Consider the following 16,532-nt stretch of genomic DNA (forward strand, 5'->3'; position numbering starts at 1 on the left):
CATGAAATTTTTTTTTAAATTGTAGACCTGTAACGTATTTTTCATTTATTTATGTATTCTTGTTTAAGCTGATTTTTGTGTTTTTCCTTTAATTTTATTAAAAGTAATTTTTTTTTTTTTTTTTACATGATTGTGTGTTTCAAACATTTTTTATATTCATTATATCTACTAGACCCCTATTCGGATATATTTCTGTTAGTTACAGGTCTACAATTTAAAAAAAAAAATTTCATGAAAACCTGTAACGCTTTTGGTACAGAAATCTAGACATCAGTGTAACGCTCAGGTGGTTAAAGCCAGTTCTCTATCCATTTATTGATTGTGATTTACATTACAGCATTATTTTGTAGCTATTGCTACTAAATGGTATTCGTTTTCATTGAACCAAATATTGTATTATTATTAAAGCTAACTACAAACGTAGCTACAATAATAACCTGTACTTTGCTTTGAAGGGAATTTACTTTAAAGGAGGCACTATTTGTGCCTGAATTCCCCTACTTGCAACTCATAACAATTCATTTTCAAAAAACTGAAAACCGTTCAGAGCTTTGTTAGGTTTCTGGGCCATTTTCTGCTTAGCCACCGAGCATGGCACTGTGGTACAACAGGCGAGTCCACTCCCCTGGACCTGCAATTACCAGTAGTTTAATAGGCTATGACAGGAGAGTGCAGGAAGGTAAGAATTAAAGCAGAATCAAACCCACTGATACTCAGCTGTCTGCATTCCATCATGGAGGCCACCATCTTCGCTTTTTCCTTCCAGATCCTGATCTTGGTTTATCTTGATTGGCCAGGATAACCTAACTCTTGTGCAGGCACAAAGGTGTTTATTAATTCCTGGCGCATGAATGATGATCTGCAAATGGGTATGGTCAGCAAAATTTGATAGCTGATCAGGTAAGAACAGTTATTGCAAAAGGAACAGTGTCTGCAATAAACACCTGCCTTGACCATGAATTTTTAAAGTGGGAATAATTAAACTTCTAGAGGTGTCTTCTGTTAGAATTAATTCTTTAAAGTGTTTCTCAGCCAGGGTTCCTTGAGCTATGAACAGTTGGACCTATCAGGTCAGTTACAGACAACTAATGACCTTTTTGGCTATGTGTAAAGGTGACATTCTTCCCTCTGAGCATTACACTATTATACTGTGAGCTACGGCTATAGTGAATATATTAGAGTTTGCCCATGATCTGAAGGTTATAACATTTGGTTCCTCCATGTTAAAGTGGTTAAGAAAGACTGTTTTATAGCATTACAGGCAAAGTTCAATGACATTTCTGTGTTTTAATCTCTTTTGTATTAAAAACATGCATATGAAATGTACTATTCTGTTTTGATGCTCATTTTTTTCTGTTTAACACTGAAACTGTGGCTTTAATAAATACCGTATATACCCGCATATAAGCAGACTTTTTCAGCCCCCCAAAAAACCCCCTCAGTTTTTACGCCAGTCTGGTGCAAAAAAAGCTCCCAATCTGGCAGCAAGAGTACGCCTGAGTTATGCCGGTTACAGGCTAAATTTCCATGCAAAAAAATGTAACGCTTTTTGCGTGGAAATACGGACAGAATTAGAACGCAAATGGGGCTACAGTGGCTGAATGCAGTACCGCTTTCAGACCCTTTTTTCGGACAGAATCATACCTCCAGGGAGAAAAAAGAGAATTTAGTGGTTGGGTATGGTAAGTAGTGTACCTACCTTACCACTAAATTCTCACTATGGTATTTGTTTACTGTAATATGGCTGTAATATGAAATTTTATTGTTACTTATTTTGAAACTTGCAGCATTTCCCATCCTAGGCTTATAAGCGAGTCAATCAATTTTTCCCGTTTTCCAAGGTAAAAAAGGTAGAGCGGCTTATACACGAGTATATATGGTAGGTTAGGCATTGTGATAAATCTCCACCCAAAATTCAGGATGCTGATAATAGGGAACCCAGCCAGCAACATTCCACTAGTTGAATACCATCTTTCTGTATTCCCAGGTTTAGCAGCAGGTGAAATTTAATCATATAAACCTAACTAGTAATATAGGGAGGAAGCAAACATTTGTCCTTTACAAATAATGCAAACCAGACCAATGATTTTGTGCACTGCTCATAATATTGCCTATGGAACATTAAAAATTTGGAGTAGTTTTATAAAAAGTAGTTTTTCAGATGACACTGGTAACAACACTGGCCTCCAGCATAAATCAAAGCATTTGCAGAATCACACAAAATATTTTTGATCATTTTTTTGTTCACAAAACACTTGTCTGATGGCTTAATCAGTTAAACAGTGCAAAAACCATTAAGGACTAACAAATGGATTTCAGTATTGCATTTTGCACTGTTTTACTGGATAAACCCATTTATTTTAATATCAATCTAAAAGGGAGAGCTTTTCTTTTGAAACTGTTGGATGTACATTTCTTCCCCATTTCCTTATTTTTTTTTTTAATTTATTGAAATTTTGCAACCCTCCTATGGTATTTGCAGACAGCTTCAGGTGACCACAATAGAGAATAGCCAGAAAGGGCTGAAAAGTTGTCTGATCACCATTGTCTCCTTGTAACATTCATATCTTATTACCTCCACATACACATATGAGTTGGGCAGATCATATATGTTCATGAAGCAGCCAGAAGGAATCTGATAAAACCATGTGTAAATAAAGGCCTTTCTTTTAAACACTTACAAGTTTCAACAGATATTTAGGCATATGCCCTTCTAGTTTGCAACCATGGTCATTAAAAAAAAAGCCTACAGCTAACAAGTCTAAAAAGATTTATTGTAAAGGAGGATTTGCCTTTTCCCCAGTTGTCTAAAAAGTTAAATAGGTGTGTGTGTATTTTCAATACTTGTTTTTTTGGTATCTTAAGCACAAGAACCCCCACATCTTAGCATCAATGGCACTTGTTTATCAGCCAGTATTCTGAAAGACAGTAAAATTTCAGCCACATGGCCCCAAGTCAGATTTGCTTGTCAGTTTTGTTGTGAATGAAGTGGGAAAAATACACTTGGTCTTCAGGCCTTTAAATCTCTTACACACTGTACAACAGCTTCCAGTCCCTCTGGTTTCTAAGTTCTTGCTTCTCATTTCTCTACCACTTTCCCCTTTTGCTCCAGTCCTTAGGAGTAAAGTGTAGACATTTGGAGTCTATCCTGAGAATCCTTTTCAACATAGCTCTTTCATGACCTTCCACAATGTCTTCTGAAAGTGTGAGAATGTACTGACCCTGGAAGAGAGGTATGTGCCAGTCACTAGCACCAGTAGCACTGATAAACTAAAAAATGTTACATGGATTATAACTAGCTCATGCAAATAAATTTCAGATCTGATGTAATTGCCAGCTGACATTGTTATGAAGCCATCAGGTGGCTTACACTTACCACACCTGAAAAGCCTGAAAAAAAGGGAGGCACTAGATTACATTTTACAGCAGCAGTGATTAACTTATATAATATAGTGCAGCTCTTACATAACTGAAGGGCTGCGGTTACAATTTTCAGTAAATGTAATGCTACAGGCACGCAGAAGGACATCATCAAAAACTGTAAACATGCTATATTTGTGAGTTTTTGAAAACTGGGATATGGGTGCAGTAGACAATCAGAATGGAGACATAATAAAAGTTATTGCTAGAAATGACTGCTATTGCAGTCTCTTTACAAATCAATCGGTGCACATCTGTACTCCCAACAGTGTCCTTAAAACTACCACAGTTCATAAACAGGTAGTCCCCGAGTTAAGGATATCCAACATACAGACGACTCCTAGATAAAAACGGGGCTTCCCTGCTAGCTCATGTGCAAGATAGAGGCTTGATGGGGGGGGGGAGGTAGGCTGTTTACAAGACTTACAGAAGAAATATTTTGGTTGTAGCTCTTTAATGACCAAGAAACTCTGCAGTTGTTTCTTTTTGCATATCAAAGCACATCTTGCTCCAGAAGTTAATGAATGTCTTTTTTTTGTGATAAACTCACAGTGAGGGTTTTATACAGTAACTGACACCATGCTGTCTAATAATATGTTGAAACAAAGATCTGTCCTAATTGCATTTATTAAAATAATGTACCTGTTCCGACTTACATAATAATTCAACTAAAGAAGAAACCTACACTCCCTATCTCGTATGTTATGCGTGTGTGTGTGTTAGTATATTTATTTATGTCTATACTGGGTATTAACTCAAAATAAGCTGCAATGTTATGAAAGAAACCAACGGCAGGCTTTTAGTTGGGAGATTTACCTTGTAATAATTGATGAGATTTAGGTATTGCAGTGTTGATATCACATCCTCTTTCTTTATACTCGTTATTTCACTGATTTCACTAAAATAAAATAGCCTGTATTAGTACATTTACACAATTACTAATTTTTGATCATTAGCACATGACCTGTACAGGTTGTCAAATGGCTTATGACTTGATTTTGTAACTTACTTAATAGTAATCTGTGGTCTCTCTCCAGTTTCTGTCTTCAGTTCCATGAGGATTTCTAAGATTGTCTGAGACCAGTAACTACGGTAAGATAGAAGACCCAAATCTGAAAGGGGCTTTTCTGGAGTGCCTGTCTTTCCCTCTACCTTAGACAATTCATAACCTGGCAGAAGTAAGGAATGTAAGTACATTCAATTGATGACACAAAGAAGAATGGAAAAATGAAGTATTGTAGGCTACGTACTGAATTCTATAAGCAGTTTTCCATAGCCTCTTCTTTGGTAGGGTGGCAAGGTAAGGATACAAGCCACATTATAATCCTCTGTAGATTCCTTTTCCTGGGAAAATCAGAATAATAAAAATGGTAAATGTTCTTTGTCACACACAAATCCTTCAATAAACATGTAGGGATTGTCTTAAAGCTGTACGTGCCTTCAGTAACATGTTCAGAGGCTTTGTAATTAGTTTATAAAACCTGTTTTATATAAAACCTTACTGTTGCAAAATTTGTCATTCAAAAATAGTGTATTGGTGTTCATGGGAACAGTCTCTATAATAGTTTGAAAAAGTATGATGAAGCCTAGAAAAAGGCTTTGAAGCTAAAACTGGGCAAGTCACCACACGTGGGATATCTGTTAGTTTGTGGATGCTTTGATTGGGAATTCTTCACTAACTGATGCTCGTGATTGTTTATTCTGCCACACAAATCAGAAAATGCACAGGCATGACCCTAAATGGAGACGAACCTTAGAGAAGTACCCAACAATATGGAAGCCTTTTGAGTCATATTCAGTCATGATATAAAACAGGAAAGGATCTGTGTCATAATATAAGGTTTTGTGGTCCAAAAAGCATTTCGCCAAAAGGCACAAATTCTGAGAATAACTCTGTAAAGAAAAAAAATGAACTGTATATTAGAGATGAAAGATAATATATTTCACATATGTACAAAAGGGACAGATAAACCCAAACCCTAATTCCCCAATGAACTAAGCATTTATTTTTCAATAAACCCTTATTTAGTAATGTTTGGCTTAAAAAACTAAAGAAAATTGATAGGGATGTTTTCAACAGAATTTTAACATTTTAACGATTTCACAGAAAAAAAAAAATAAAACCGGCAACTGAACTGGGCTGGTTTATCAGCCAGTTCAGTACTTTCTTGCTCAACTATTTTCTGTGACAGTATACAAATATTACACAAACAAGAGGAATAAACACAATCTAAAAAGTAAAAAGGGACCTAAAAACAGTAGTTTTTCTATAAATCAAGGGTAAAACTGATCAAAATACTTAATAAGCACAAGTTAAAGTATTTAGCTCATCAAAATATTTCAGAATTTGTAAACTTTTTTTTTCCCAGTAAGTTGGTATTATTTAATTTACAGTTTTTCACAAATACACAAATCCTTCAATAAACATGTAGGGATTGTCTTAAAGCTGTATATGCCTTCAGTAATATGTTCAGGGGCATTGCAATTAGTTTATAAAACCTTACTGTTGCAAAATTTGTCAATGAAAAATAGTGTATTGGTGTTCATGGGAAGAGTTTCTATAATAGTTTGAACGAATATGATGAACCCCAGAAAAGGGCTTAGAAGTTAAAAATGGGAAAGTGCTGCAGCCACCACATGGGATATCTGACAGTTTGTGGATGCTTTGATTGGGATCTCTGCACTAATTGATGCATGGCATCTTTTGCCAATGTTACTCATCTGTGGAATTGTGTTTTTTGAACATAAGTCCTGAAACCCAGAGAATTTCAAGTAAATTCTAAATATGCATGAGCAAATTGCAGCTGCACTTACCTTATTTTTACGTCCATCTATTTCAAAAAAGGAGATGGTCCCTTTCCTGTAAATTTCATTCCCTGGAGGATGTCTCAGGTTGCATTTAGTCTTTAAAGAAGTAAAGATGAAAATATCAATGTTGCTGCATGAAGAATATTTTGGTTATTTATAATAGAAACATAATATCCTGCTGGCATGTGGTGGCATGGTTTACGACAAGATATTGTTAACGATTAAAGACTTAAAACTAATGTGGTATTTTGGTCAATTCCAATTTAATTTTTTGTTTTATACGTTTTTAAAGTTTATGCATAGCCAGTATTTTTTGTAAAATTTTTAATTTATTTAAAAAAAAAATAAAAAAAAAAGGTTAAAACCATCATACTGTTGCCTTTGACCTGCTGGATAATTTTCCTTTACTGTAGACATGCAACAGAAAATTAAATAAATCTCCTTAAATTGATTAAAATTGATTGGTCAATTTAAAAGACAGTTGTCAGAGAAACATTTTAATTTTACAACCACTTTGAACTGTTGTTCTAGCTGATATTTCTGGAAAATGTCTAGTCCATCTGCACAATCCAGTGCTCCAACTTTGATAATCTAAGTTAGTGTTTTTCAGCCTTTTTTTGAGCCACAGCACATTTTTTACATTGAAAAAAATCCTTAGGCACACCACAAACCAAATGTTACAAAATGACACTGTAGCTTAAGACAGTATATATAATGACAATATAGTTTCTCAATATATTTATAGTTGCGAAATACTTGAAACGGGTGCCCACACTTTTTTGGTTTGCAAGCTACTTTTAAAATGACCAAGTCAAAATGTATATATAAGTCATAAGTCATAATGTATATATATACACACACACACACATACATACACACACATATATACACACATGACTATGTTGCCAAGTAACTAACTGTTGTTTTTAATTTTCATAATAAATAATTTTTTATGTTACCGGTATTGTTGAATTTCACAACCGTTAAGTTACTCAGCTATATATACACACACACACACACACACACACACACACATATACATATTAGGTATTTTTTTGCACTTTTGATTTTTGACTGGTAATGGAATGTAAATCTCTATTTAATTTAGTTATATTCTGGAATGGCGCATGGTTTCTTCAGTACCCAGTAACATGTTATACCCAAATATGGATCTGAGTAAAAATGCTAGAAAAAAAAAATATGAGGCAGCTTTAAAGCCTTTGTCAAATATTTGTCAAGTTACATGTAGCAGCCACTCTACAAAAAAGAGATGTATATTTACATCCCCTGAAAGTTAGAATTTTAACAACCACTAGAAATCAAGATACTAGATACAGGGAAAGAAACGAGTATATGCCTTCAATTTATAAGAAAATACATAAAAAGAAGTTCTAGCTAAGGTGCAATATGACTCACCCAACGGGAGAGAGAGCAGACTCTGTATTCCTTTGTCACACTACGTGTCCTGTGCTACCACAAGCGAGGAACTATGGTAACCCTTGCTGACATGAGTGGACGGAGCCAGAACTGAGCCAGGGCTACGTGATCGACTCCACCCTTACAAAACCTAGTTGATGGGACGTGAGAAGGGATGGTAGGAATCACTGCAATCTATTGGCCATTATTTTGGCCAAAAGTTTGTAATCACAGTTAGGTAAAAAAAAAAAAAAAGGGTCGGTAAGAAGATACTAATAGCGAGTCCCTACCCTCCTTTGAAATTAAAATAGTATGGGCCTCAATAAAATTCGGAAAGGGAGTATTTTGTGTCAGTATTGAGTTATACACTTATCAATAATGAGCTAATTTCCACACTATCCATTTTATAAACCTGCAGAGAAACCATCTGGACCTGGTGTTTTACAATTCGCCATCAAACTAAATTGTTTTTTTGCACTTCCTCAATAGTTAATGGTCTACCAAGGAGTTCCCTGTGCTCAGATAGCTTAGATTAGCCTTGTGTAAAAGTTTTCCTAGAAGTTCTGTGAATAACTGTTTATAAAAGGTCTCAAAAATATGGGCAATTTGCACTGTGTCTGAACGAGAAATTGCAGAATGAGGGTCCTTAACTGTAAGAATAACACCTTTAGCCTGTGGGGGTCTAGAAAGTTTCTCTAATAATGAACCTACTTTATTCCCCCATATATAATATTTGTGTTTCAAAAAATGGGTATAAGGCTCTACTTTGGTGGCAACATGTGCATTTGAGGCTTTATTTGCTTCTTGCCAGATTAACTTCAGTGCATCGGTTTTATGTACCATGTACTTGCAAGACAAAGCAATTAAGGCTTGATAAGCTCTACTTTTACAGGTGGTATATTCTATTATATAGCCTCTCAATAACGCCTTCATGGTTCGCTATAATAGTTCTAGAGTGACCCAGTGTGGCTCACTGACTTTTAACCAAATTACCAAAATACTTAGGAAATCTCCATACGAAAGTACAAGAAAATGGTCTGGAGAGGCCCAAGGTTAATTGGACTGGTGCTCGGTCAGATAATTATAGGCCTACAATGTAAAATAAATTTTCATGCAAAACATTGTAACACTTTTTGAGGAAAAAAAACTGACAGAATTAGAACGCCAAGGGGTTAAATGGATTAAAACTTTCTTCCTCTTTTGAGGGCTTTTAAGCCCTGCCACATTCCAGGATAGTAATTTTAGTGTGTAAAAATCGATTTTGGTTGGGGTAGTATGGGCTTAGAAGATGCCAGTCGTAACACCTAGGGGGGGATATTTTACTCAGATTTCTTTTTAATTGAGCAGACCGCAGTCCCAGCGAGCTGCGGCTAAGCTTATAACAACATAAATCTAAACGCGTTGTATTACTAATTTCTCTCCAGGGCTTAGTTAAATGAACTAAACAGAACTTGATCCCAAGTAGTTGAAACCACACGGCTCTATGCCACAATTCTAATAGATGACAATATAAATTTTCTTTCATTTTGAACTTCTTACTTAAAACTCCTCTGCCCAGGTATCTCAGTCAGAGGACAGGAAAAGGAGTATATTAATTCTTCGAAGAACCATATTATCAGTGCGAATAAACAATAAATACTATCTGAAAAAACAATATTTAGGACAATAAAGTGCATAAAATCCTTAACAGTTAAACAATTAGGTGGGTGCTTTGTTAGTTAGTTGGTACCTAAAATTTGTACTGTTGGCATGACAACTATGGGAAACCGATGTCTTTCTTGAAATAACTAAAAATCATGGAATGTGCTGCTCCTCTTGCTGTATGAAATTCAAGGCTTGTTGTGGATCATCAAATATTTTTGTGTCGCCAGCCCAAGTAATATGTAATTTTGCAGGGTATAGAAGAGCAAATTGTGCGCCCAATTCCACTAGACATCGGCATGTGGGAACAAAAAGCTTTTCTTTTTATTTTTTTCAGCAACTGCTGCGAAGAAGTCCTGAAAAATCAAAACTTTCACCTCACCGACTCTCACCTCCCTCTGCCTGCGGTAGGCTGCTAGTACTGTGTCCTTGTGCATCCCCCGTGAAAGAATTTTGCAATCACCAGTCGTGGTCTTTGATTTGCTGATAGACAGTCAGGCCCAATTCTGTGCACTCTCTCAAAGGCCCGAGCAGTGAGAGGGGGAAACTTAACATCAGATTAACTGAAAGAAATTTCTGTAAGTCCTGACCTTTGTATTCTTCAGGAATACCTATTAAGCGCATATTTGACCTTCTGTTATGATCTTCCAAATCTTCCAATTTCTCCTCTATAGATGCCATATGATTGGTCTTCATGTTTATTTTTCCTTGAGCCTCAATAAGTTGATCCTCTAGATCGCTAACACGTTGTTCAAACTCAACAATTCATGTAGTGTTGTAGGATTTGTTGGTGACAGCAGTTTCAAAGGCATGTCGCAGTGCACCAAATTTTTTTAATAAAGTAGGGCTTAAGTAGGTCTGCAACTTCTCTGGCCATAGATTCCCGGGGTAGGTGGGGAGCGCAGATGAAGACAAATCAGAGGATGTTTCCTGTGAGGTTGACAAAGGTAGCAATTCTGGTGATTCAGGTGAAAGGATTGGCAATGACGGCCCTGATTTTTGTGAGGGTTTCCCCTTGGGTTTGGAAGATTGTTTGCGACTCGGATTAGGCTAGGATTTACTAATATATCTCTCCATCTTAGCAATACGGCACACAGCAAGTAGACCAGAAGTATACCGCTATTAAATCAGGCACCACTTATAAAAGCAATTGGATTTGCAAGATAAAAAGAAAACAATTGTAGTAATATTTCCAGGCTTTGATTGCAGATTTCAGTGGCAAGGCACAAGCATGCAAACTGCACAAGTTAAGCAGTATAGCCACTAGGTTGCAGTGGCTATTGAGGAGATAGGACTAATGTAGCCACTGCAGGTGTATGAGGAAAACACTCTAGTAAAAATAAATGCCAAGCAAATGACTCATCCAATGTTTCTGTGGACACCAGGCTGCAGAACTGTAATCTTCAATTCCCTGCTAAGATTAATAGTCATGTACAGGGCTGGGAGTGTGATGGCTTCTAGGTGCCATGCAGCCTGATACAGAGCTTCAACTTGTCACTAGTGAGCAAAAAAACCCCACCCTGTTGTCACTAATAATCAGCTCCCTCTCAATAAAGATTTATCCCCCAGGACTCTGGGGATAAACCAAAGCCTTGGATGACACCGGATACAACGTTTCAAACAGGAGCGGTGAAGTGTTGGTGTTGCAGCCACCTTGTTCGGCACTGCCCCTGTCTCTAGATGATATTTCACTGTTTTTTTAATCTGTTTTTCCAGTCATTTAATATACACTGCATCCATGATACAGAATTCACTGCACACTAAGAGCCTACTTTTGGAGTTTCCACCAAATTCAATAAAGCAATGACAGCTTACATAATATATTTAAGAAAATATGCAATTGGTTGCTAACCTTTTGTTCACAATTGCTAGTGAGATTAATTCTGTATTCAATCCTTGTTTAAACTTACCAGGTGTCTCTGCAAACACTTAAGACTCTTGACATATTTGAGGCAGAATTCACATAAGTAGAGGACAGGTAGCACAGTCAACTCTTGGGGATAAGGAGAGAAGTACCAAGGCTTGAGGCGGTGACGTCCTAGCTCAATACATTCAATGTTCTTCATGCGGGTAATAATGTCATCATGGCTGCGGTCAGACACCAAGCTTCCCGTCATTCGTGGTGCAGAAGGGATTCCATCTGAACTGTCCTGGGAGTCCTAAAGTATACCAAACAAAATATTTTAACCCAGTCCTCAAATAAACCAACTAGTTTATACATCTAGAAAATGAATGACAATTTGCCCGACACTTAATTATTTGCAAGTCTTTCTTATCCAAACAACAAAACCTGCTTACAAAATGCTTGAAGAATATATTCTCACAAACACCAACATTTAGCAGTGTTGATAGGTGTCAGGTAAATTCATAATAACTAAAAGTGGGTAGGAAAACTAGGAGCTCGCAGTTGTTTGAGAAAGATTTATATTTCTCTGCTTTAAGTTCAGGTACCATTATCATAGCCAGACACATTTTACATTTGCGCTCATAAGCTCATATTGCAGTCATAAAAAGATAATGTTACAATAATTTCTACCAGCATATTTCTGTTCAAAGAGCTTTCAAATACCTAAAAGGACCTATTTTGCTCATAGCAAATTATGACCAACTTAAGACCAAGAGCCCTTCCTACATTTCCTAGACACACTTTCTCAACTTCCAAAGGATGCTTTTTTTATAGGTTGGCAGAACACAGGTTATCTTAAGCATGGAAATGTTTTTGTGATTATTAAAAAGGTATAGTTATTTTTCAGATAGGGAACACCACTACTGGAAAAGTCTCCTCCGTTGCATACTGAACAGAACAGTTTGCAAATGAACGTAAGACTTCAAGCCACTACATGAAATAATTGCTATCAACAGATTAGTAAATATAATTAATACAATCCTATATATATATATATATATATATATCCCATACAATACCTATATCTCAGACCTATGGTAAACCAACTACCATCTTTTCTAAAAGACACAACTGAAATTGTAAAATTCACATCTCAAATAAGACGTCCCCCAGACTCACTTTTGGTGACCATTGATGTGGAAGCCCTTTATTCTAGCATCCCTCACAAGTTAGGAATAGATATTTTATACGAATATATTTCCAAATACTACCCATCCAATACCGCTTTCAATCAATTTATCATCAACCTTGTAGAATATATTCTCACTAAAAACATTTTTATGTTTAATAATAAATATTATTTGCAAACACAGGGTGTCACGATGGGGACAAAATGTGCCCCAACATATGCAAACATCTTCATAGGTGATTGGGAGAACTTATTTCTAAACTCAACTATGCCACCATATGGTCATTGTATAACAAATTGGAAATGTTATATTGATGACATAATTTTCTTTTGAAACAATGATGCAAACTCCTTGGAAACATTTTTCCAATTATTACAAGTAAACAATTACAATTTAAAATGCACCCTCTTTTACAGTCAACAAGAGGTTCCTTTCTTGGACATTTACCTCAAACTGACAGAAGACGGTAGAATAACTACCAGCTTATTTCGTAAAGACACTGCAGGAAATACTATTCTTTATGCGGCTAGCGGTCATCAGCAGCGGCTGAAGAATAGTATTCTCTTCGGTCAGTACTTAAGACTCAGGCGAAACTGTACAAATATTTAGGACTTTGAAAAAGAAGCTAAGGCTCCTATGGATAGACCCCTTTGCAGAGGATACAGCAAGAACATTTTAAGAAAGGCATATAATAAAGCAAAAACCTTAGAACGTCATGATCTTCTTCTCAGGAAATCTGATAATACGAAAGGAGGAGAGAAGAGAGAAAATACCCAAGACTAATAAGCACCTATAATAGACAACATCAGTCTCCAAGAAACATTGTATCTACTCTACAAGAAAACAACTCTACAAGAAACATCGTATCCAAGCACTGGTATATCTTATGAACAGATCCCTCTATTAGCAAACTCATACAACCAAATCCTGCATTGACCTTCAAAATCTCTTTCCCTTAGGTATACCCTGGTATCCAGTCATTACTGGCCGCAAAAATACTCTTTGATACTACACCTGGTACCTACAAATGTGGGCATTGCCCGCAATGAAAATGGGTTTGTGAAAGCCAATCAATAATGCTTCCAAACAACACTATACACAGAATTAAACACAGAGTAGACTGTTCAACCAATGGAGTTATATACTTAGTACTATGCAAATGTGGCAGTTTTTATGTTGGGAAAACTAAGAGAACTTTTGAGAAACGTATATATATGAGCACATCTATAATATCAATCCAGGAAGAATCATAACCCCTTCAAGTTACCACATTGGTACCCGACACACTTTTAATATTAGTGTAATCTCTTTTAGTGCATTGGATCACATCCCCCTAAATCTCAGAGAGGGTGACATCGATAAACTTTTAAAATCAGAAACTCGATGGATATTTCACCTGAAGGCAACATGTCCATCTGGTTTGAACGATATGTTCATCTTTAAACCATTCCTATAAACCTTACCACCTTTCCTTATGCTTTTTACAACCTCTCTGTAGCGTTCTTTTATGAACTACAACTTATTAACCTCCACCTTTCACACCTTATCAATATTACTTTATATTTGCCCCTCATTACCTACATAAGGATCATAGGTGTACTATATGACATTCTAGTTACATATCTATAAAGTAGACCATTATCAGACATTTTTTGACAAAAACATTGAATATATAAATGTGTATGAATATCCATTCAAACAATAATTACTGCAATCTTGAATATGACCTCATAACAATGTTACAGTAGAGTAGTTGTACTCTACTGTAACATTGTTATACGAGGTCATATTAAAAAATGACTGATAATGGTCTACTTTAAAGATATGTAACTAGAATGTCATATTGAAGATTGTAGCAATTATTGTCTGAATAGATATTGACACATATTTATGTATACTATGTTCTTGCTTTAAACAATGACTGAAATGGTTTACCTCCAAAATCTGTAATTATGTCATATTGAATATTGTAATAATTATTGTTCAAATAGATTTCCACACATTGTCATGTATACCATTTTTTTGTTAAAAACAATGATTGATAATGGTTTACCTTAAAGATCTGTAATTTATGGGTCCCCAAGAAAATATCCACATTTTATATATTAACTCCATAGTCTTTTTCACTGTTATACATTGAATTTTACCTATACAAGGGAACTGGGGCACCCATGTTCACTTGGGTGCACGGACTGCTACACCACTGCACTCATGGTTATATGGATGTTTAGATTAGGACCAGGGGGCCCCCCAGTATGACCTGCCCCAATTTGGCTTCTTTTCTCCCCTCCCTCGTTTGATCCTAGAACGACCTGCTGTCTGTTCCCCGATTCAGGACCAGCAAAAATGTATAGGTTTTTACCCTTGCAGGTGAAGGCGATGCAAATAGTTTCTTATTCACTTACTTAATACATAATGTAAAAAAATCTACCACCTTTGCCACAATTATCTCCACCCATACTCATTTAGTGCACAGTTAAATAATTATGTATACCTATAGCTTCATCAACAAATCAATACCCTATTAAATCAATCTCACCCCCTTATTTGTAATTAGCACAGTTCCATGCTATGAATAACCCTTATTACACCTAAATTGACTTTAAATCATTGTCGCCTTCATTTATTTGTAAATCTGGCGAGATATAGGTATATTTTTTTCAAACTGCATTGTTTTATCACACAACGCCTAAATGTTTTTTTTTTTCTTTTATGCATCTACTAGCATTTACTTTCAATGCATCTACTAATATGATCCTAATAATACCCTAAAGAAGACAATTTGGCGAAACACATTGGGTCATGAGATAAGCTCAAAATTTTGAGAGATATATATTTATATTTGCTGTGTCTTTCTGTCATTTTGTATTCCCATATATAGACTAGGAGTGTTATGTTGCAAATAGGACGACCTAGACTCTATATAATAACACAAATATATTATTCACTTATGCCCTAAAAGCCTATCTTTCCCTTTCTTCTTCTCCTTTGATAATTATTACAATCTTTGCTCCTCCAATGACCTAATAATGACTTCTTCACTCACATCCAAGACTTTACTAATGTTGCCCTAATTCTCTATAATGGTCTACCGTGTCCTATTCGGCTTGCTCCTACATTCTTCAGATTTAATATTGCCCGTAAAAGTCATCTTTTCAAAACTTGCCTACCTGTCTTTTTCGGTCTCTTAAACCCTCATTATTCACCCACCAATCCATATACTCCGCCTGCTGTATGCTACTTGCTTAACAACTAAAGATTGTAAGCTCTTCCAAGCAGGGTCCTCTCTTCCTAATTCATGGTTTCTATCTTTCTCCCATTTGCAACCCCTATTTAATGTACAGAACTGCGTAATGTTAATGTAACTAGAGGGACTGGTAGGGGCACCCAGAAAAGGAAGGCCAGCCCTGGGTTTGCGCACCCCAACTTGTTTGCAAAGGTATGTGAAGATGTGGAGGTGGCAGACCCAGTGGTGGCAACTCTAGATGTTACTGCTACCCCTAACAGCCGGGACAGCAGCACATCTAGTTGTGCTGGGGAGGGAAACGCAGGAAGGAAAAGACAATTGGTTGTCATAGGGGATTCTATCATCTGGAGGACAGATAGAAAAATTTGTCGCCCAGATCCCTTTAACCAAATGGTTTGCTGTCACCCTGGTGCCAGGGTTCGGCATGTGGTGGACCGAGTGGACAAACTACTAGGAGGGGCTGGACAGGACCCAGCTGTCTTGGTCCATGTTGGAACCAATGACAATAAAAATGGAAGATGGAGGATGCTTAAAAATCAGTTTAGGGAACTAGGTTTCAAGTTGGAGAAAAAAACCTCCAAGGCTATATTCTCTGGAATATTGCCTGTGCCATGCGCAACACAGGAAAGGCAGAAAGAGCTTAGGCAGCTAAACGCATGGCTTAAGTCCTGGTGTAGAAGGGAAGGGTCTGGGTTCATAGAGCACTGCATAGTTCTCCCCAGAGGTTTTTAGCCGGTTGCTCCGCCCGGCTGATTTGAATACCCCGCCCAGCTCTCATCCTCGGATGCACGGATCTCAGTGAGGCTGCTCTGTGCTGTGTGTCCTCCTGTGCAGCCTTCATGTGAAGGAAACACAGGCAGCCCCACCCCCATCTCATAGCACGAGCTCAGATTTCTGCCTTTGAAATGTATCCACTGCTAGCTGCGTGTGAATTCTGCATCCTCACAGCTCTGTGTACAAACCT

General features: G+C 36.7%; 1 protein-coding gene across 1 annotated transcript in view; it reads right to left on the reverse strand.

Moving 5' to 3' along the window:
* Nucleotides 1-2,753: 2,753 nt before the first annotated feature.
* The window catches only part of KAT5 (lysine acetyltransferase 5), a 24,859-nt gene continuing 11,080 nt past the window's right edge, over nucleotides 2,754-16,532 (reverse strand). The window contains exons 8-14 of the mRNA XM_072421318.1: nucleotides 11,196-11,444; nucleotides 6,235-6,324; nucleotides 5,173-5,313; nucleotides 4,671-4,764; nucleotides 4,430-4,589; nucleotides 4,237-4,318; nucleotides 2,754-3,222 (exon numbers count right to left, since the gene is read on the reverse strand). Coding sequence (XP_072277419.1) covers nucleotides 3,088-3,222; nucleotides 4,237-4,318; nucleotides 4,430-4,589; nucleotides 4,671-4,764; nucleotides 5,173-5,313; nucleotides 6,235-6,324; nucleotides 11,196-11,444 — 951 coding nt within the window. The 3' untranslated portion in view covers nucleotides 2,754-3,087. The remainder of the gene's footprint in view (nucleotides 3,223-4,236; nucleotides 4,319-4,429; nucleotides 4,590-4,670; nucleotides 4,765-5,172; nucleotides 5,314-6,234; nucleotides 6,325-11,195; nucleotides 11,445-16,532) is intronic.

The sequence above is a fragment of the Pyxicephalus adspersus genome, chromosome 9 (genome assembly GCF_032062135.1).
Source record: "Pyxicephalus adspersus chromosome 9, UCB_Pads_2.0, whole genome shotgun sequence".
NCBI classification, from domain to species: domain Eukaryota; kingdom Metazoa; phylum Chordata; class Amphibia; order Anura; family Pyxicephalidae; genus Pyxicephalus; species Pyxicephalus adspersus.